This window comes from Oncorhynchus mykiss, chromosome 32, assembly GCF_013265735.2.
Source record: "Oncorhynchus mykiss isolate Arlee chromosome 32, USDA_OmykA_1.1, whole genome shotgun sequence".
NCBI lineage: Eukaryota > Metazoa > Chordata > Actinopteri > Salmoniformes > Salmonidae > Oncorhynchus > Oncorhynchus mykiss.
Window position 1 is genome coordinate 17762587 of NC_050572.1, and position 22945 is coordinate 17785531.

The 22945-nt window shown below is 42.7% G+C and overlaps 1 protein-coding gene across 6 annotated transcripts; it reads left to right on the top strand.

Annotated features, from left to right (window-relative positions):
* Nucleotides 1-419: 419 nt before the first annotated feature.
* On the top strand, nt 420-22010 carry LOC110488036 (polypeptide N-acetylgalactosaminyltransferase 4). Of its 6 annotated transcripts, XR_005041323.1 has the most exons (12): nt 975-1646; nt 8643-9098; nt 10348-10517; nt 10857-11046; nt 11142-11327; nt 11685-11802; nt 14242-14418; nt 16582-16713; nt 17105-17215; nt 18153-18305; nt 19993-20255; nt 20289-22010. XR_005041323.1 is itself a non-coding variant. In XM_036971185.1 (11 exons), exons 2-11 carry the CDS (start codon nt 8710-8712, stop codon nt 20131-20133), a joined length of 1767 nt encoding a protein of 588 aa, XP_036827080.1. In that variant the 5' UTR covers nt 420-439; nt 8643-8709; the 3' UTR covers nt 20134-22010. The 6 variants fall into 6 exon arrangements, 5 of the variants coding, with proteins under 5 accessions (XP_036827080.1, XP_036827079.1, XP_036827075.1 ...); XM_036971185.1 differs by lacking the exon at nt 975-1646 and adding an exon at nt 420-439 and having other exon boundaries at nt 19993-22010; XM_036971184.1 differs by lacking the exon at nt 975-1646 and adding an exon at nt 730-750 and having other exon boundaries at nt 19993-22010.
* The last annotated feature ends 935 nt before the right edge of the window (nt 22011-22945 follow it).

The window sequence follows — 22945 nt, forward strand, 5'->3', positions numbered from 1 at the left end:
ACAGCAAACCTTCTTGCCACCGCTCGCATTGAAAAACCATCCTGGATGAGCTGCACTACCTGAGCCACTTGTGTGGGTTGTAGACTCCGTCTCATGCTACCACTAGAGGGAAAGCACCGCCAGCATTCAAAAGTGACCAAAACATCAGCCAGGAAGCATAGGAACTGAGAAGTGGTCTGTGGTCACCACCTGCAGAACCACTCCTTTATTGGGAGTGTCTTGCTAATTGCCTATAATTTCCACCTGTTGTCTATTCCATTTGCACAACAGCATGTGAAATTTATTGTCAATCAGTGTTGCTTCCTAAGTGGACAGTTTGATTTCACAGAAGTGTGATTGACTTGGAGTTACATTGTGTTGTTTAAGTGTTCCCTTTATTTTTTTGAGCAGTGTATATACAGTACCAGTCAACAGTTTGGACACACCTACTCATTCTGGGGTATGTCTTTATTTTGACTATTTCTACATTGTAAAACTATGAAATAACACAAATGGAATCGTGTAGTAACCGAAAACGTTCTAAACAAATCCAAATATATTTTATATACTTCAAAGTAGCCACCCTTTGCCGTTGTAATGTGTACGCTAAGAATCGGGAAGCAAGTACAGGGAGTGAATTTAATAAATAATGGAACAAAACGAGAGTAGGTACAGACATAAAAGATTGGAACAGAATCAATGACACCTGGGGAAAGAACCAAAAGGAGTGACAGATATAGGGGAGGAAATCAGCAAGGCAATGGAGTCCAGGTGAGTCTCATGAAGCGCAGGCGCACGTAACGATGGTGACAGGTGTGGTAATGAATAACCTGGCGACAACGACTGCCAGAGAGGAGGAGCAGGTGTAGACGTGACAGCCTTGATGATAGCTTTGCACACTCTTACCATTATTTCAACAAGCTTCAACTGGAATGCTTTCCCAACAGACTTGAATGAGATCCGACATATGCTGAGCACTTGTTGGCTGCTTTTCCTTCACTGTGTTTCTGATCAATTTGATGTTATTTTAATGGACAATTTTTTTGCTTTAATTTAAAAAACAAGGACATTTCTAAGTGACCCCAAACTTTTGAACAGTAATATATATACACACTATTAGATATATGGATAAACTGGTAAAATGTCACATAACGCCACACACACACACAATATATAAGATCAATTAGCTACATTTTTTATTTATTATTTATGACAGAAAAGGTGTTACAAGTGGACATCACGTTTTATAAAATTATGAAATATTATTTTTCCCCGCAATGCTATGCTCACGTGTTTTTAATTTATTTTTATGTTTAGCTCTAACTTCCTGGTGACCAACCAACTACACTTTCTCAGTCAGCAAACCTGAATTTCTGGAATAACAAGCGGTTTTAAAGTAAAACATATTTTCCAGTACGCCTACATTTAGTCAGGTATCTAATTGAGTACACAGCTTGAAGAAGCTTCCATTGAAATCGAGTGAAAACAAGAGCTGGCTACCTAAATTCCAGAACGTAAAAGTGACATCCCCAGCTAGCCAGCGCTCATCAACGTGGAGAGGACGTGGTTGTGCTGACTGACAGCTGTAGTCAGAGCTAGAAGACAGATGCAAACGAGAGAAAATCCTGAGCAGTTTCTAAGAACACGGAATGTAGTGGAATGATAAGGTAAGAATTATATTCACTTGCACACTTGGCTAATCAGGTGTAATCTATCAAGCAAGGTAATTTAGCTAGCACCGATGGTCGCCCTGGACCAGAGCTAACTATCAAGGAGGTCCGTCAGCTGGCTAGTAGATAGCTTTCTCTTTTGCTACAGGACGTTTTGCTAAACGTGGCTAACGTTAGTTGATGTGTAAGTCTCTTGTTCTCGAAAATTACTGACTGGGCAACCAGCTCCAAGTGAGTAATACGCTAGCGAACATCAGGTGGATAACAAGCTATCTAACGTTTGAGTATCTGATTAGATAACTATCTCTCAGATCTGATAGCTAGTTAATTTAGCTAGTTAACGTTAGAACTTCTATCTTGACAGCTGAACTAGGCTAACCTAACCCATGTCCATGCAAATAACTTTTTACTAATGTTATTTTGTAACAAACCGTTTGTAACAACAGGATTGATTTAGCAAGTGTGCTTTCTATTCCCTGATTTCACAGGGACACGGGTGTTCATTCTAATGCTTTTAAACCCTTCCCAGTCCCAGCTATGAACTAGTTATTATAGCTCACTGAAAACCTCGTCTAATCTGAATTGAAGAGGATCTAGATTCTCTGCAGTTTTAACATTCTCAGCATATTTGCATTACAGTGATAAGTGATTCCTTATTGTCTATAATTGATGCCTGTCAAGTTCCTTGAACTAGCTATCTAGTCTGTTGGAACAAAAGATAGTCATGCTGATTGCTGAAGATGGATCTTCTGCTCACTCCCTGCACTCAGACCACAACCTTGACATCTGGGAAAACAATAACTAAACTAAACCTGTCAACATACAAGAAGACATCAGTTATCATTTTACAGTTTGAGTCAACAGCATGCAAAATGCATCACGTCTATTAAAGAGAAAGTAGGCTGAAGCTGAACTACAAGCTTTCCCTGTAGGCTATAGTCTATTTGCGTCAGTGTGATGGAGGTCTGTGAAATACATTTTATATAACACTTATCAACCTCCTGATACAGTTTGATACGGCCAGCCGTCGGTCTTACTACAGTGTGTAGGTCTAGCGTAATCACTGAGGAGTCGTTTGTGTCATTGAGGGATGTTTTTCATTGCTGAATGTTTACACTGAGTAAATGCTCACATAAGCCTGTTGGCACTTGTAGTTGAAGCTGGCCAGCTGTTCCTCTCTGGTGTACCAGTGACACTCCGGGGGGAGGAGGAGTGTCACCCTCCCCCCATTCTAACCATTAGGGGGGTAAATGCAAAACTGACCCAAGATCAACGTTGGGGGAGGGGGGGCAACTTTAACCTACACCATTCAGTGACACTGATAACATCATGGTAAAATACAGAATGTACTAGTACCTATTTTGTCATAGGTTTTTCAGTGCTGAAGGTTGATTTGATTTGCTGGTTGAAAAAACACACACAGTATATACATTTTAAAAACGTGACCGGGATATCACAAACAAGTCAGACTTATTTCCATTGTGGAAATAAGTTAACAGCGTGTAAACTCTCACATATTGTCCCTCATGTTTCAGGTTGTCCAGCTGTTCATCTGCAGTGTACCAATCCAATCACTATACCATTCAGTATACCATTCAGTGACACAGATACAATCACACAGTAGTGTGTAGGAATGTACCGACACCTATTTTCTAACTTGCAGTTACTGTTGTCAGTGCAACTTGTTTGACTGGTCTCTGAGATGGATGTCACAGCAAAAGTGCAGCCCTGTTCCGTGTTTGTACTTTAACATCCTTGTAGATTACTCTAGCTCTCTGTCAATGTCAGGGGGATGTTTCTTCTCCTTAGCTGTTGCAGATGAAGACATTGGCTACATCCATTCCTAGTGGTGTGCTAGTAGAGAAGAAGAGGCTGATGATAATTATGTTGGAACATTATTCTAGGGCTAGGCTAGCCCAACTGGTTCTAGCCCAACTGGTTTGTGCATAGCAACAGAATTCATTCCACCACACAAAAAAATACAAGATTATGGCTGGATTAAAGTCCTTCTCCAGATGGCTATAGTCTACTGTACACTAAACACTACACTAAACTCTATAGCCTACTGTACACTAAACTCTATAGCCTACTGTACACAACTCTATATCCTACTGTACACAACTATATAGCCTACTGTACACTAAACTCTATAGCCTACTGTACACAACTCTATAGCCTACTGTACACAACTCTATAGCCTACTGTACACTAAACTCTATAGCCTACTGTACACAACTCTATAGCCTACTGTACACAACTCTATAGCCTACTGTACACAACTCTATAGCCTACTGTACACAACTCTATAGCCTACTGTACACAACTCTATAGCCTACTGTACACAACTCTATAGCCTACTGTACACAACTCTATAGCCTACTGTACACTAAACTCTATAGCCTACTGTACACTAAACTCTATAGCCTACTGTACACAACTCTATATCCTACTGTACACAACTATATAGCCTACTGTACACTAAACTCTATAGCCTACTGTACTAAACTCTATAGCCTACTGTACACAACTCTATAGCCTACTGTACACAACTCTATAGCCTACTGTACACTAAACTCTATAGTCTACTGTACACAACTCTATAGCCTACTGTACACTACTCTATAGCCTACTGTACACTAAACTCTATAGCCTACTGTACACTAAACTCTATAGCCTACTGTACACTAAACTCTATAGCCTACTGTACACTACACTCTATAGCCTACTGTACACTAAACTCTAGCCTACGGTATACTACTCTAGTCTCTGTAGCCTACTGTACACTACTCTAGTCTCTATAGCCTACTGTACACTACTCTATAGCCTACTGTACACTACTCTAGTCTCTATAGCCTACTGTACACTACTCTATAGCCTCCTCTAGTCTATATTAGAGGTCGACCGATTATGATTTTTCAACGCCGATACCGATTATTGGAGGATCAAAAAAGCCGATACTGATTAATCGGACAATTAAAAAAAAAAAAAAAAAAAAAAAATGTATTTGTAATAATGACAATTACAACAATACTGAATTAACACTTATTTTAACTTAATATAATACATAATTAAAATCAATTTAGCCTCAAGTAGATAATGAAACATGTTCAATTTGGTTTAAATAATGCGAAAACAAAGTGTTGGAGAAGAACTTAAAAGTGCAATATGTGCTATGTAAGAAAATCTGTCTTTCTGCCCCTGAACGAGGTAGTTAACCCACTGTTCCTAGGCCGTCATTGAAAATAAGAATGTGTTCTTAACTGACTTGCCTAGTTAAATAAAGATGACATTTCCGATTGTTATGAAAACTTGAAATTGGCCCTAATTAATCGTCCATTCCTATTAATCGGTCGAACTCTAGTCTCTATAGGCTACTGCACAGTACTGTATAGTCTCTATAGGCTACTGTACACTACTGTATAGTCTCTATAGCCTACTGTACACTTTACTATAGTCTCTAAAGCCTACTGTACACTACTCTATCGTCTCTATAGTCTACTGTACACTACTGTACATTCTCTATAGCCTACTGTACACTACTGTATAGTCTACTGTATAGTCTACTGTACACTACTGTATAGTCTCTATAGCCTACTGTATAGTCTCTATAGCCTACTGTACACTACTGAATAGCCACTATCCTACTGTATAGACTCTATAGCCTATTGTACACTTTACTATAGTCTCTATAGCCTACTGTACACTACTGTATAGTCTACTGTACACTACTGTATAGTCTACTGTACACTACTGTATATTCTCTATAGCCTACTGTACACTACTGTATAGCCTACTGTACACTACTGTGTAGTCTCTATAGCCTACTGTACACTACTGTATAATCTCTAGTCTACTGCACTCTACTCTATCGTCTCTATAGCCTACGGTACACTACTCTATAGTCTACTGTACACTACTATATAGTCTCTATAGCCTACTGTACACTACTCTATAGTCTCTATAGCCTACGGTACACTACTCTATAGTCTACTGTACACTACTGTATAGTCTCTATAGCCTACTGTACACTACTGTATAGTCTCTATAGCCTACTGTACACTACTGTATAGTCTCTATAGCCTACGGTACACTACTCTATAGTCTACTGTACACTACTGTAGTCTCTATAGCCTACTGTACACTACTGTATAGTCTCTATAGCCTACTGTATCGTCTCTATAGCCTACTGTATAGTCTCTATAGCCTACTGAACACTACTGTATAGTCTAGACTACTGTATAGTCTCTCTAGCCTACTGTACACTACTGTATGGTCTACTGTACACTACTCTATAGCCTACTGTACACTACTGTATTGTCTCTATAGCCTACTGTACACTCAACTCTATAGTCCCTATACTCTTAACAGCAGCAAACCATCCATCTGCGCTGTGATCAGTCAGACCTTCATGAGATTAAACACTGCTAGGGCTGTCCATACTCCCATACATCCCTCCCTAAGTCCCCTCTGACAGAAGATGCTTGATCAGGTGGTATCTAGATTAGTGTTAGTGTAGCAATGGAGCTGTGTAGCCAGCAAGCGATGGTGGACCCAAAGCCTCCTGTAGCTTGTGGCTTAGTCCTACTTGTTTTGGATTTTTCACAACTCCCACAGTCTTACTCCAAAGAGGAGGCAGATCTTCTCCCTAAGCCTTCTGTTAGGCTGCTGGTCCGAATCCCTCCCTCCCCAGACACACCAAGGGCTATCAGATTCAGTGGGAGGAAGATGTGATGGACTGTTAATATAAAGGAGGTTTTGTTTAGTGGCGTTCTCTATTTTGTAACCCCAGGCCTCGATGAAAGAGGCATGGGCCTGGTAATGCCTCGAAGAACTGAAATGGAGACTCATGCTTAGTGACTTAGCAATGCTGCAGCGCACATCAAGCAAATACTCTCCTCAGTTTATGAAAGACCTGAATCTGACAATGTTTTAAGGGTGTTTTGGCTTAGGCCTATCATATAAAAATCTATTTAGGTGGTAACATCCTTGCAATCCTCTCAGAATTTCCCTGTCAAGATCAAATATTGAATATTTTCCAGAGTTAAATTTACGACGTTATAGTAAAGCAGTCTAGTCTTGATAATGGAAAAAATGTCAATGGTAGAGTAGGACGCTGGAGTGTGTGTGTGAATGGAACACATCACATGTAGGCTATTTTCAGAGTGGATAAAAGCGTGTGGAATTTACTGTCTAAAGCCTCAGTCAGTCACTGCTGCTGTACTGAGTATCCCTGCTGAAATATTAATACTGTGATTACACTCAATGACAGTGATGCTGGCGACGGGTTTAGCAGTATCTGCCCTCTTTGATTCGCCTCTGGTATGCCTGTCTTTTGAGTTGAGCTCTCTGACTGTATCCAAGCCTACATGTTGTTACTACTAGAAAAACATTAGAACAACATTAGGCCTAGACTGTTGCCTAACCCTATCACCTTAGAGAACCTTGGCTATATAGTACGCTTTGAAAAAATGGTTCCAAAAGGGTTCTCTGGCTGTCCCCATTGGAGAACCATTTGAAGAACCTTTTTGGGTTCCATGTAGAACCCTCTGTGGAAAGGGTTCTGCAAAGGGTTCTCACATCGGGACAGCCAGAGAACCCTTTTGGAACCATTTTTTTCAAAACTTTCTAGGATGTACAATATGTGTTGTTTCCTGTATAAAATGTTGGATTTGATTTAAAGATGCAATGTACAGAAATCGCTCCGCCATTTCCTGGTAGCTAAGATTCTAATCGTTTGCCTCATTTCAGTTTGTGACAAAACAGTGTAGAGAATCATTGTACCATCTAAACCACTGTGAAATATTATTTCCATAACAAAAAATATTGTTTTCAGCTGTTTGAAGCTGGTATACAAAACTGAAGAACGGGAAGCATAGAAATAGAACAGATCTACCTCTTCTTAGACTTGCTTTCACTGAGAATTACAGATACAACTCACATATTTCTATGTACATTTGGTCAGGTCGCCCAAAAAGTTGAATGTTGAAGCATCTCAACACCACAGCGTAGCAGCCTATAATTCCACCAGTGATCTATCTTTGCTATTTCTATTTAATTTCAGCTCCCTTTTAGCCCTGAATTTGTCAGTCAATTTGAGCGGCATCATTAGCAGTGTTTTCTCATTTAGCAGTAAACAGACGTCTCTGTCAAGCATTAGCGCTGCCACGGAGTGGAATGAAATTAGCATAAAATCATTAGCCTTTAAGTGTTTTGTGTTTAATCAAATCTTGTTGTCATGTGGAATGCTCTGAGTGAGAATTTTAATGAATCAACATATTTTTAATCAACAGATAGGCCTGTCCCCAACCTCCACTGTCATAATGATTTCTATCACAGTTATGCATAACTTGTTATAATCAGTATTATTCAGCTGTTGTAATGATAATTTAGAGTAATCAACACAGTGTTGGACTTTCTGTAATACAGCATTTCCACTGTTCTATTTGTAACACTCAAGGTGCAGGTTGATGGTCGCCAGACTTGTCCTGGATTATTTTCATATCTGTTGATAGTGGTTGACGCCAGACTGGAGGTACATAGACCGAGGACACACGGATTATTCACTGTCCTATTGATGACATTCTATGAACACTGATTCTGTAGAAGCTGACAAAGTCACTGCCTTTTTAGTTTTGTCTTCCTACAAGCCTCTCAGGCTAGTGTTTACACAGCATTTGGTGTGGTCTTAATAGGATGTGAAGGTCCAGTCTCTAAGAGGCCAGTTAGACATTTTCTCTGCTTCTGCGCTGTCTCCCTGTTGCAACTTGTAATAAACCGGATGGATTTTTGAATGAACTACGACTGCTCTCCTTTTTGTTCACCTGGTAGTTCCTATTACAGCCTGTTTTTAAGTGGTTTAGGTCTAATGGTTCACTGTCACGGATCCACTTATAACTCAGCTCAAGGTATCTAATACTTTCATCGTAGGCCAAACTTCAAACTGGACCTAAACCTTTTCTCAGCCCTCCTTGCTGTTTGTTGTGTTTTCCACAGAGCTGTGTGGCCTGGGCACTCTTGAGTGGCAGTGGGTGAGACTCCACGTGACTGGTTGCTGGGGGCGATGAGGGTGCGTTGGTCCCGGAAGCTGGGCTTCCTAGCAAAGACCTTCTTCCTGCTGTGGGTGCTATGGCTGGGCTACATTCTCCTAGCCCGCTCCACCGCCTCCTCCATAGGGGCCGATGGAGGGGAGGATGGAGGGGGCCGCAACCTGCTGGTCAGGCACTTCTCCCGTGTGGAGGAGCAGGGAGGTGAGCAGCTGGCCAGGCCCGTGTACGTGAAGGCGCCAGCGGACGCCAACGCGCACGGGGAGTGGGGCCAGGCCACCAGGCTGAACCTCAGCCCGGAGGAGAGGAAGCAGGAAGAGGACAGCGTGGAGAGATACGCTATTAATATCTTTGTTAGTGATAAGATCTCCCTGCACCGACACATCAAGGACAGCAGGATGAAAGAGTGAGTAGCCAAATTATCTTCATCTCAGCACAGGGCATAGAGAGCCCCGCCCAGCAGTACAATCAGGTAGCCTAGCAGTTAAGATCGTTGGGCCAGTAACCGAACGGGCGCTAGTTTCAGTCCTGAGCCAATTAGGTGACAAATCTGATGTGTCCTTGATCAAGGCAATGAACCCTAATTGCTCCTGTAACTTTTGATAAGAGTGTCTACTAAATGACTAAAATGTCAAATAAATGTCATTCATCTGGACCAGTAGTTTAGACCAGTAAGTAACCTTCTGTTATTGTACTGATTGCAGAAACATACTGTTGGCATACAGTCAGCTTCCAATAAACACTGAATCTGTCTGGGCTCACTGTCAGCTTCCAATAAACACTGAATCTGTCTGGGCTCACTGTCAGCTTCCAATAAACACTGAATCTGTCTGGACTCACTGTCAGCTTCCAATAAACACTGAATCTGTCTGGGCTCACTGTCAGCTTCCAATAAACACTGAATCTGTCTGGGCTCACTGTCAGCTTCCAATAAACACTGAATCTGTCTGGGCTCACTGTCAGCTTCCAATAAACACTGAATCTGTCTGGGCTCACTGTCAGCTTCCAATAAACACTGAATCTGTCTGGGCTCACTGTCAGCTTCCAATAAACACTGAATCTGTCTGGGCTCACTGTCAGCTTCCAATAAACACTGAATCTGTCTGGGCTCACTGTCAGCTTCCAATAAACACTGAATCTGTCTGGGCTCACTGTCAGCTTCCAATAAACACTGAATCTGTCTGGGCTCACTGTCAGCTTCCAATAAACACTGAATCTGTCTGGGCTCACTGTCAGCTTCCAATAAACACTGAATCTGTCTGGGCTTGCGGTCAGCTTCCAATAAACACTGAATCTGTCTGGGCTTGCGGTCAGCTTGGAATGAGGCCAGGATCCTTTTTTAAGGCATACGAGCTGTCTGTGTCCATTACTTTACAGAGAGTAGCCTACTGGCTTTTCTTTTTTTCTTTCATCTCTACATGAGAACTGCTCAGGCATGTGGGACATCGGTGTGATTTCTTTCCCTTAACATTTCTGCCTCTTCCTGTTTCCACAGCTCCCAACAGGAATGACACCAAATGCTCCTCTCCTGCACTGACCAAAGCAACTCTCAAACAACTCTCCAATGAGCCACTGATTGTGTGGTCAGTCTTGCAGTCAGTTTATAACCTGATCCTCCTAACAACAACAACTCTCTCTCTCTCATTTGAGTACAGATGCAGAGCTAAGAAGTTTGACTACCGCCATCTGCCGACCACGTCAGTGATCATAGCGTTCTACAACGAGGCCTGGTCCACCCTGCTCAGGACCATCCACAGTGTTCTGGAGAGCACACCCGCTGTCCTCCTGAGGGAGATCATCCTCATAGATGACTTTAGTGACCGAGGTGAGACAGAGCATGAAACTGGCTTTGCCTGATTTTAAGATTTTTTTTGGAGAGAAGGGTAGTGCATGAGCGAGAGAGAAGGGTAGTGCATGAGCGAGAGAGAAGGGTAGTGCATGAGCGAGAGAGAAGGGTAGTGCATGAGCGGGTAGTGCATGAGCGGGTAGTGCATGAGCGTGAGAGAGAGGGTAGTACATGAGCGCGAGAGAGAGGGTAGTGCATGAGCGAGGGTAGTGCGAGAGGGTGAGGGTTGTGCAAGAGGGAGAGAGAAGAGGGTAGTGCATGAGCGAGGAAAGGGGTAGAGAGTGAAGCCTTGACCATCTATCTCTGTGTGAAACCCAGTCTATCTGAAGTCTCAGCTGGAGCAGTACATCACTAACTGGGAGCGTGTCCGCCTCATCCGCACCAACAAGAGGGAGGGGTTGGTCAGGGCGAGGCTCATCGGCGCCAGCTACGCTACGGGTGACGTACTGACCTTCCTGGACTGTCATTGCGAGTGTGTCCCCGGCTGGATCGAGCCGCTGCTGGAGAGGTGTGTGTGTGTGTGTGTGTGTGTGTGTGTGTGTCACATAGCCATCATATTGACAATGTGATTACAGTTTCATGTGTATCTTCTCCTCCCTCCAGGATTGGTGAGAATGAGAGCACTATCGTGTGTCCGGTGATCGACACCATCGACTGGAACTCGTTTGAGTTCTACATGCAGACAGATGAGCCCATGATCGGAGGCTTCGACTGGAGGCTGACCTTTCAGTGGCACGCTATCCCTGAGGTCGAACGCAAGAAACGCAAGTCCCGCATCGAACCTATCAGGTCTGTACTGTCTGGTCATCAGTTTGATTACAAAATGAGATCTCTCTGTGTCCAAAATGGCAAGCTTTTCCCTATGTAGCGAACTACTTTTGACCAGGACCCTAATGCTCTGACTAAAAGTTATAATCCCAACTCAAATACTCTCCGGCCTTGTGGTTTGAAATGCATCTTTCCTCCTCTCCTCCAATCCTTGAGTTAATCAGTTATCTAGTTTGATTGGTGATGCAACTAGACCAAAACATTGCTTTTACTTTAGCTACCCTCTTGGCCAGGTGACAGGTCATTTAAAAGTCTTCAAGTCTCTCTGTGACTGTTGATGGGGCTCAACTCCATGTTCCACTATGCTCTCTCTCTCAGGTCTCCTACCATGGCTGGTGGGCTGTTTGCAGTGAGCAAGGCGTACTTTGAGCACCTGGGCACATATGACATGGGCATGGATGTGTGGGGAGGAGAGAACCTAGAACTGTCCTTTAGGGTGAGTACTGGACACGGTCACTGACACTATGGAATCATCATCTCAGTGCCTGGACACTGTCTTTCAATATGGCATCAACTTCTCAGTGCCTGGACACTGTCTTTCAATATGGCATCAACTTCTCAGTGCCTGGACACTGTCTTTCAATATGGCATCAACTTGTCAGTGCCTGGACACTGTCTATTTAATATGGCATCAACTTCTCAGTGCCTGGACACTGTCTTTCAATATGGCATCAACTTCTCAGTGCCTGGACACTGTCTTTCAATATGGCATCAACTTCTCAGTGCCTGGACACTCTTTCAATATGGCATCAACTTCTCAGTGCCTGGACACTGTCTTTCAATATGGCATCAACTTGTCAGTGCCTGGACACTGTCTATTTAATATGGCATCAACTTCTCAGTGCCTGGACACTGTCTTTCAATATGGCATCAACTTCTCAGTGCCTGGACACTGTCTTTCAATATGGCATCAACTTCTCAGTGCCTGGACACTGTCTATTTAATATGGCATCAACTTCTCAGTGCCTGGACACTGTCTATTTAATATGGCATCAACTTCTCAGTGCCTGTGGCGTTTTCTGTTCATCTAAACTCAGCAAAAAAAGAAACATCCCTTTTTCAGGACCCTGTCTTTTTAAGATAATTCGTTAAAATCCAAATAACTTCACAGATCTTCATAGTAAAGGGTTTAAACACTGTTTCCCATGCTTGTTCAATGAACCGTAAACAATTAATGAACATGCACCTGTGGAACGGTCGTACAGACGGTAGGCAATTAAGGTCACAGTTATGAAAACTTAGGACAAGGGATACTCTACAATGATATACATTGCTCAAAAAAATTAAGTGAACACTTAAACAACACAATGTAACTCCAAGTCAATCACACTTCTGTGAAATCAAACTGTCCACTTAGGAAGCAACACTGATTGACAATACATTTCACATGCTGTTGTGCAAATGGAATAGACAACAGGTGGAAATTATAGGCAATTAGCAAGACATCCCCAATAAAGGAGTGGTTCTGCAGGTGGTGACCACAGACCACTTCTCAATTCCTATGCTTACTGGCTGATGTTTTGGTCACTTTTGAATGCTGGCGGTGCTTTCCCTCTAGTGGTAGCCTGAGACGGAGTCTACAACCCACACAAGTGGCTCAGGTAGTGCAGCTCATCCAGGATGGTTTTTCAATGCGAGCTGTGGCAAGAAGGTTTGCCGTGTCTGTCAGCGTAGTGTCCAGAGCATGGAGGCGCTACCAGGAGACAGGCCAGTACACCAGGAGACGTGGAGGAGGCCGTAAGAGGACAACAACCCAGCAGCAGGACCGCTACCTCCGCCTTTGTGCAAGGAGGAGCACTGCCAGAGCCCTGCAAAATGACCTCCAGCAGGCCACAAATGTGCATGCGTCTACTCAAACGGTCAGAAAGAGACTCCATGAGGGTGGTATGAGGGCCCGACATCCACAGGTGGAGGTTGTGCTTACAGCCGAACACCGTGCAGGACGTTTGGCATTTGCCAGAGAACACCAAGATTGGCAAATACGCCACTGGCACCCTGTGCTCTTCACAGATGAAAGCAGGTTCACACTGAGCACATGTGACAGTCTGGAGACGCCGTGGAGAACGTTCTGCTGCTTGCAACATCCTCCAGCATGACCGGTTTGGTGGTGGGTCAGTCTGTGGGGTGGCATTTCTTTGGGGGGCGGCACAGCCCTCCATGTGCTCGCCAGAGGTAGCCTGACTGCCATTAGGTACCGAGATGAGATCCTCAGACCCCTTGTGAGACCATATGCTGGTGCGGTTGGCCCTGGGTTCCTCCTAATGCAAGACAATGCTAGACCTCATGTGGCTGGAATGTGTCAGCAGTTCCTGCAAGAGGAAGGCATTGATGCTATGGACTGTCCCGCCCGTTCCCCAGACCTGAATCCAATTGAGCACATCTGTGACATCATGTCTCGCTCCATCCACCAACGCCACGTTGCACTACAGACTGTCCAGGAGTTGGCGGATGCTTTAGTCCAGGTCTGGGAGGAGATCCCTCAGGAGACCATCCGCCACCTCATCAGGAGCATGCCCAGGCGTTGTAGGGAGGTCATACAGGCACGTGGAGGCCACACACACTACTGAGCCTCATTGTGACTTGTTTTATGGACATTACATCAAAGTTGGATCAGCCTGTAGTGTGGTTTTCCACTTTAATTTTGAGTGTGACTCCAAATCTAGACCTCCATGGGTTGATAAATTTGATTTCCATTGATCATTTTTGTGTGATTTTGTTGTCAGCACATTCAACTATGTAAAGAAAAAAGTATTTAATAAGAATATTTCATTCATTCACATCTAGGATGTGTTATTTTAGTGTTCCCTTTATTTTTTTGAGCAGCGTATCATATGTAATTTACTATGTTTTATTCATCTGTTCATCTGCTCCACAGGTGTGGCAGTGTGGAGGTTCTCTGGAGATCCACCCCTGCTCTCACGTGGGACACGTCTTCCCAAAGAAAGCACCCTATGCCAGGCCCAAGTTCCTCCAGAACACGGTCCGTGCTGCAGAGGTGTGGATGGACACCTATAAAAAGCATTTCTACAACAGAAACCCCCCGGCCAGAAGGGTAAAGTACTGTAGTACACTTTACAATAAAATGCTATCTTAACTTAATGTAAAGTGATTAACTAACTTATTGTAATGTAATAAAGCGACAAAGTAACTTATTGTAAAGTGCATAATTCCAGCAGGTGTTAAGAAGTAGGTCATGCTCTAGTTAAAGGTGTGATGGTTAGGCTATACCAAGGAAGGAACACCTTAGACTTGGCTATATATTGTAATGGATTAACTTGGTTGGAGGTGTTGCTTCACCTGTCTAGGTGTCAGCAGTGTTGATGAGGTGCTGTCTGGGTGTGAGAGGAATCATCTGTGTGTGTGTTTTTTTGTGTGTGTTGGCTGACATCAAGGTTTCATGTTTCTTGGTTTCACCACTGAAATGAATTACATTATTAATGCCAGGGATCTTTGATCAAACAAAACATTACCTTACCAAAGGGAGATGGAGACTGGTTGCCCTTTGGAACTGGCAGGTTTGAATTCACTTGGGTGTCATTTACATATAGGCCTTTATCAAGGTGGTTTGTTTTGTTTGAAGAGAAATGTGGTCACAGTGGTTTTGGTTTAAACCACCAAAGTAGTTTTTGTCCAATCGGAAGCAAATGGGCCAAAATGGGGTGGGAGTACGAACTACCTGAATCTGTCCAATAACAATGTTTTATTGTTTCTGTTGCAGAATGTTTTGCATAATCCAGTTTTAGTGTCACAATCTGACGTGTGTTTGAATTCCCTCCCTTTGGTTTGTTCAAGGTGGGGAGTCCCACTGCTCCCATTAGTACAACCGGTATCACTCGCCACCTTGGCAAACGTTACCTCCTTAAACAATCTCAACAACACCCTATCATATGTGAAATCCTTTTCTTAAGAACACAACAGCAATTCCCCAACCAGGATTCAAACATATTCAAGATAACGCCCCAGGATGTAGCTACATACACTACATAGCCAAAAGTATGTGGACACCCCTTCAAATTAGTGGATTAGGCTATTTCAGCCACACCCGTTGCTGACAGGTGTGTAACATCGAACACACAGCCATGCAATCGCCACAGACAAACATTGGCAGTAGAATTGCCGGTACTGAAGACCAGTGACATTCAACATGACATGTGATTGGATGCAACCTTTCCAACAAGTCAGTTCTTCAAATTTCTGCCCTGCTAGAGCTATACCGGTCAACTGAAAGTGCTGTAATTGTGAAGTGGAAACATCTAGGAGCAACAACGGCTCAGCCGCGAAGTGGTAGGCCACACAAGCTTACAGAACGGACCGCCAAGCGCGTAACAATCAACTGTCTTTGGTTGCAATACTCACTACCGAGTTCCAAACGGCCTCTGGAAGCAACGTCAACACAATAACTGTTCGTCGGGAGCTTCATGAAATGGATTTCCATGGCTGAGCAGCCGCACACAAGCAATGCCAAGCGTCGGCTGGAGTGGCGTAAAGCTTGCTGCATTGGACTCTGGAGCAGTAGAAACGTTCTCCTGGAGTGAAGAATCACGCTTCACCATCTGGTAGTCTGACGGAGAAATCTGGCCTGAATTGTTAAGTTTGGTGGAGGAGGAATAATGCTCTGGGGCTGTTTTTCATGGTTCAGGCTAGGCCACTTAGTTCCAGTTAAGAGAAATATTAACGCTACACCATATTCTAGAGCATTCTGTGCTTCCAACTTTGTGACAACAGTTTGGGGAAGGCCCTTTCCTGTTTCAGCATGACAATGTCCCCGTGCACAAAGCGAGGTCCATACAGAAATGGTTTGTCAAGATCGCTGTGGAAGAGCTTGACTGGCCTGCACAGAGCCCTGACCTCAACCCCATCGAACATTGTTGGGATGAATTGGAATTTCCACCTCGAGCCAGGCCTAATCGCCCAAAATCAGTGCCCGACCTCACTAATGCTCTTGTGGCTGAATGGAAGCAAGTCCCCACAGCAAAGGCTGTTATTGCAGCAAAAGGGGGACCAGATGTTCGACGAGCAGGTGTCCACATACTTTTGACCATGTAATGTATGTGTACATGATATGGTGTGTCATATCAAACCACTCCTAGGATTGTCAACTTTGACCTGAACTACATTTAGCATTGCAGGGAGATTTAGCCTATTATTCTGCTGTAGCTTTAGAGTTGTGTGTGGAAATTGGCGCTAGCTAAATAAGTGTGTTATTTTTCCACAGGAGTCCTATGGGGACATCTCAGAGAGGGTGGTCATTCGAGAGAGACTGAAGTGTAACAGCTTTGACTGGTACCTGAACAACGTCTACCCTGACCTGCATGTACCAGAGGACCGGGAGGGCTGGCACGGGGCGGTGAGTCTCTGTTCGTCTGTGTCTCTCTCTGTCACTGTCTGTTTCTGTTAGTTTGTCTCTGTCTCTCTCGGTCTCCATGTCATAATCAAGTTTAAAAAAAATCCTAAACACCAGAGCACCACTTGAAAAAATGTAGACAGGCAGCATAATCCAGCACTTTGTTCTTTCAAATGTATATATGTGGCCTCAATAACAGTGTCTAGGTGTGGACTCAAGGTGTTGACTTCACCCCAGGCAATTGTTTCAGTCAATCAATCAAATGTATTTTATAAAGACCTTTTTACATCAGCAGTTATCACAAAGTGCTTTACAGAAACCCAAAGAGAAAGCAATGCAGAGACATGGATGGCATATCTCATGATGCTAATCCAGATCATTCTCCTCATCACAGTTGCTTAGCTCTGGGATGCATTCAGAGTGCCTGGACTACAACGCTCCGGAACACAATCCCACAGGGGCGCACGTCTCCCTCTTCAGCTGCCATGGGCAGGGCGGCAACCAGGTGATATAACATTTCATGTCTGTTTATTTTGTCTCTCAACCCTCCCTGACCCACGTCTGTCTCCCTGATGGACAGACGGAGTGGTTTTTCTGAATATCAACGATATCCGGTGACCACAGGAGAATATCCACCTCATCTAGAATCTAGCTTCAAAGCGAGATACGAAGACATCTTAAACTTTGTTTTAGTATTGCCAGACAGTGTCCTAAATAATATTTTAATCCTAAATCTACAGATATCTTAAAACACTCAACTAAGATGTATAACTTTTCTAGCCAAGTTAGTTAATAGCCAAGAAGACTTGCTGGGCTGTATGGATGTATATTTTATGTCCAGTCATAAACGGGGTAGTGAGGCATTCAGGCAGAGGCCTCATCTCCACCAGCTATATCTCTCTGATTACTCATTGATGCATTGCATCAGGTGTACACCGCTTCTAAAAGCAACATGTGTGTGACTGAAAATCTGTTTCCACAACCTGCTCTGAAACAAGAAACGGGAACCTCTACCTTCTCTTTAGAGGTCCCCCCCTAGTTCCATTTAAAAGATACATGAGACCCCCAGCCACAGACAGTGGCCTAGACTGGATAAATATGTTTTTTCAAGACACGAGGGAGAACTCTTGATTTTAATAGAAATCACAGTTACCCCGTCTGAAAGATAAATAGGATGTGGGGAGAATGAAGCGAATGATCGGATCACATAAATGTTTGGTCAACAGACATTCATTTGACCTAAATCCAATCCTACATCTCTCAAAGGGAAGAGATTCTTATGGTGAAATCTCAGATAGCTGTGGAACGTTAATGTTCAGAGCTGCTGATTTGATAAGCAGAAGCACAGCGAGGAAACATTGATCCATTCCCCAGGATGACAGTGATTACTATAGTTCAGAAAGCATGCATGTAAATGCCTCTCTCTCTCTCCTTCCCCCCAGTACTTTGAGTATACGACCGATAAGGAGATCCGCTATAACTCTGTGACGGAGCTGTGTGCCGAGGTCCCCGAGGGACAGATTTACATTGGGATGACACACTGCCCCAACGACAGAACCCCTACACCCCCCACCATCATCTGGGAGTTCAGGGAGGTGAGTGATGCAGACGCAAGCATAAAGATTCATGTTAACAGAGGAATGCTCGTAAACACACACACACTCATTCACAGAAAAACAAAGCATTTCTAGTATTGAGTATGGACAACTGGGCTGATCGAATTTGAAAAGGCATGACAGTTTTTTGGGGTTTCTTTTCTACAGTTGTAAAGCGACTTTGGGTCCTTGAAAACCGCTATATAAGTCCCATGTATTATTAGTGGTCTTCATACTACATTTAGTTTTCAGTTTGCTCTAATGCCTTATACCTGGATCATTGGCAGGGTGCGCATAAGGCTAGGAGAAGCTAAGCTTCCCCTAAAGTAAATTGAATTAAATTGCCAAAATGATATACTGTAATTAGCCTACTCCAGTCTATACAGAAATAAATACAATCATTCAAAATAGGCTACTGCAACAGAAATCATGGTTTGGCCATAGAGGATCATTAGCTTAAAAAAATGAATAATAACCTGTGGATTGTTTTAAATCGCATTGCCTGCAGTCGGAAAGGCCTGCAATTTGGGCAGCACGCAGGGCATATACCAAATAGATCATTGTTTAGTTGCGACCCAGCGAAAAGTAGAGGCCCAGCCAAGCATATTGCAATGTTCAAAAATACAATTGCGAGAAAACAGTTTGGAAAGCAAGTGGCTATTGCTGTAAAGAGACAACAATAGAAAATACTCTAATCTGTCATTTTGTTCTCAACTTAATTGATTGAACGTCATAGCCTATCTTATCTGCACTAGCGGAGAGCATCGGCTGTATTGCATATTGTTATATGTTATATATATATATATACATATTGTACATATGTTATGAATATTGTTCACTCTTTATCATTGGGTCAGTGCCACATTTGTTTTTGGACAATCATTTCATATTGTATTTGTCTCCCCTTTTTTGGCCTATTATATGGATCATACAATGTGTTTTTTTTATTGATCTGTTTGTCAGTATCAGCAGAGTAGGCCACCCGGTCATTTTGATCATTTTTATACCAGAGACTCTGGGTTCGCGCCAAGGTTCTGTCGCAGCCGGCCGCGACCGGGAGGTCCGTGGGGCGATGCACAATTGGCCTAGCGTCTTCCGGGTTAGGGAGGGCTTGGCCGGTAGGGATATCCTTGTCTCATCGCGTACCAGCAACTCCTGTGGCGGGCCGGGCGCAGTGTGCGCTAACCAAGGTAGCCAGGTGCACGGTGTTTCCTCCAACACATTGGTGCGGGTTGGAGGCGTGCTGTGTTAAGAAGCAGTGCGGCTTGGTAGGGTTGTGTGTATCGGAGGACGCATGGCTTTCGACCTTCGTATCTCCCGAGCCCGTTCGGGAGTTGTAGCGATGAGACAAGATAGTAATTACTAACAATTGGATACTACTAAATTGGGGAGAAAAGGGGGTTTAAAAAAAGAAGGAAAAAAACAGATTCTGCTAATGTCTTCAGTCATATAAAGTGTCGTAAATTATAAAAGGCCATCTTTTTTTGTGAACAATGATTGAATTCTATTATTAGCCTATATTATGACTATCTAATGTAATCATCATGTTAGGAATAGTAGGCTATCTTCCATATGTCTGAAAATACGATGATGCATGGAATGGTTTATGCATGGAATGCATTTTTATCATGAAAATTAGCTTGAAACTCACACACCGCCTATGACCTGATGTCTCTTACCACTTCAGGACGGGACGCTCTACCACCCTCACTCAGGCATGTGTATCACCTCCTACCGCACAGCCGAGGGGCGCACAGACGTCCAGATGAGAATCTGCACGCCCGGGGACAAGCAACAGCACTGGAAGTTTGAGAATGGGAGGGACTAACCTCACCCTAAGTGACCTTTTGGAGGGAGGGAGAGAGAGACTCTGCACACTACTGAATACTTGACAAATGTCCTAATTTAAAGTGCCTTTGCAAACCAAATGGGTGGTAGATGGGCTCCACACCTGAGGTGACAATATTTCTCTCTGTCGGAATTCCTCTTTTACAGTTGACCTCTCACTGTGAGGGCTGAACAACAATAAGAAAGCTTGAACGTGTGGTGTCAGTTCTAAAATACTGGTTTGAAAGAGGAACAATGTCATGGGAATTCAGTGGGATAAGCATAGATGCTAACAAATACTCTTGCGTTGAACAATGTTTTTTAAATCCTATTTTTGTTGTGTGGTTTACCTGTAAAAAAACAAGTCATCTAAGGGTGTTTCTGGGGTTTGAAATGAAAAAGTAAAATGTTTACTAAACAAATATGATTCATTTAGGGGTCTAAAGGATGAGTCTTTCCTAGGTGTTGTTAATCTGGGGTTTGTTACTCCGATATAACACTTTGAGATAGCTAAATAAGTCCAAACGCTTGGTGTCATATGAGACTTTACAAGCCCCATCTTGTGTGAGTGAATGAAGTGGACTCTGACACTAGTAGGCTACATGCGTTCTACTCATCAGCTTCTGACTCTGTTTGAAGACTGTGTTCAAGGTAGGATCAGATTGGGCTGTTCAAACAAGACTTGAAACACTTAAGCATGCGCTATGTACAATTTCACCATTGCCTGAGGTTGGTGGGACATTTGACATGGTTGTTTGGTAGTCTTCACTGTGCTGTGCAAAAACATTCTTTACACAGGCTGATTTACTGTGTCTACCATGTGCCTAAAAAAACAGAACAGTTGTATTTTCTGAGGAGTTTTTTTAACGTGTTTTAATCTAAAATCTACTGTGCCTAACAAAAGCAAAAACATGTTCATTTCACTTTCATAGTAGCAATATTCTCATATGGGTGTTTGTCTGCAGCAATATTGTCTGCTCTCTTGCGTAGCCTCACCATTTCAGCTAGCACATGTCATGGCATTGCTTACTGTAGCATTCATCAATTGTTGATCTCTCAAGGGCTTGATTCTCTTAAATGCCCAGTGCAGTCAAAATTCGTTTTTTTCCTGTGTTTTGTATCATATTGTACAACTGCTGATGAAACGAACACTGTAAAAGCTAGAACATTTGATCAGTGTTGGTTCCTGATAGTTGCTGATTGAAAATAAATTTACACAGGACTTTCTAAACAGCAGGTCTTGCATGGATGGAGTTTTTTGACTGCCTGGTGACATCACCAGGTGGTAAATTAGTTAATAGATCAATAACAATGAGTTCCAAACCTCTTTCCCTTCCCCAGACTTACATCAATGCAGCCTTTGTATCAGTACTTGAAACTTCAACAGCACCAGCACTCTGCTCAATCCACTAAACCTAAACTTTTCCTAAAATAACTTTTCTGGTTCACTTGATTGGGATTCTACAACCAATGGAGATTAATAATTGTGTGTGTTGCCATTGAAGTGCTTATTGAAATCAGCTATACTGCCGAAGACTGCTCTTCCTAATGCAGTCTTTTTTTGTGGTGCTTTGCACGAGGGCCTTTTTTAAATCAAATATTTGTACTGAATGGTTGATCTTTCAAAGCTTTTATATGATTCTATGAATTCTTTTTTATTTCCTTTGTAAATGATACTTTTTGGTATAAAGGGACCTGGATGGGGCTTATTTGAACTACTGTACCGATTTAATAAGCATAAGAGACGGTGGGGATTGTTTGTACCGGCGAAGCATGAAAGGGTTCAAATGAAGTTGGAGTTTTGGAAGATTGCTGTAGATCAATTAATGCCTTTTTAACTCACTGACCAATGACTATTAAAATCAAGAATCCAAAGGTGTTGATTTTGTGTTTCTTCTTGCTTAGCACTGACACACGACTCCAAGAAATATTTACTTCACTGTTTTCACTATAGGTATTTCCAAATATACTGATTTAGCACCATCTGGTGGCCATGGAAGGAACCAACCCGAATGTCAAATGGTGAAATTGACGCTGTTTGTGGTTCAATAAATATTGGTATGTCATTTTTTTTTACCTTACAGTAAGTAATACAACAATCAGGATTTTAAACATTCTTGAGTTCATTACATGACATGGGTACACCAACGGCTTCAGTGTTCACTACAGTCAATTACTCCATTACTGTTTGTGAAATTGGCTGCGTTTACACAGGCAGCACAATTCTGATATTTTTTTCACTAATTAGTCTTGATCAATCAGATCTGAAAAAGAACAGTGGAAAAAATATCAGAATTAGGCTGCCTGTGTAATCTAGGTTTAGTGAAGTGTAAACCTAAAATTTTGCTTGCCATAAATTATGGAAATTACACTTGTAAAATGCTGTAGCATGTGCATTACTCTGGACAGCATCCTGGGGTATTGCATCATAAGCACCTTGGAAATGAAGCCAATTAGCTGTGGGTTGATGCAGTGCCTTATTTGTTGGCCGTTTGAGAATAATGCCATATGAGCTACCGTCTGAGAAAAGAGTGTATGGACAATTTAATTTGCATTTACAGTATCTTGGTTTTACATATTTTATTTTTTAATTGGTGTAGAGAGAATACCTGTTGTGCTACAACATGAGTGTTGACTCTGTCTTGTATGAAAATGTCCACTTGCATAAAATGTAGCCTAATGTATGTTTTCTCCCAGTGATAGTAAGAAAGACCGGTCAGTGTACCATGGTATATTACAACACTCCAGTTGCCTTGTTTCTTTGTTTCTTTCACAATAACGCTCTTCAATCAAACAGTAAGGCACTCAAATGA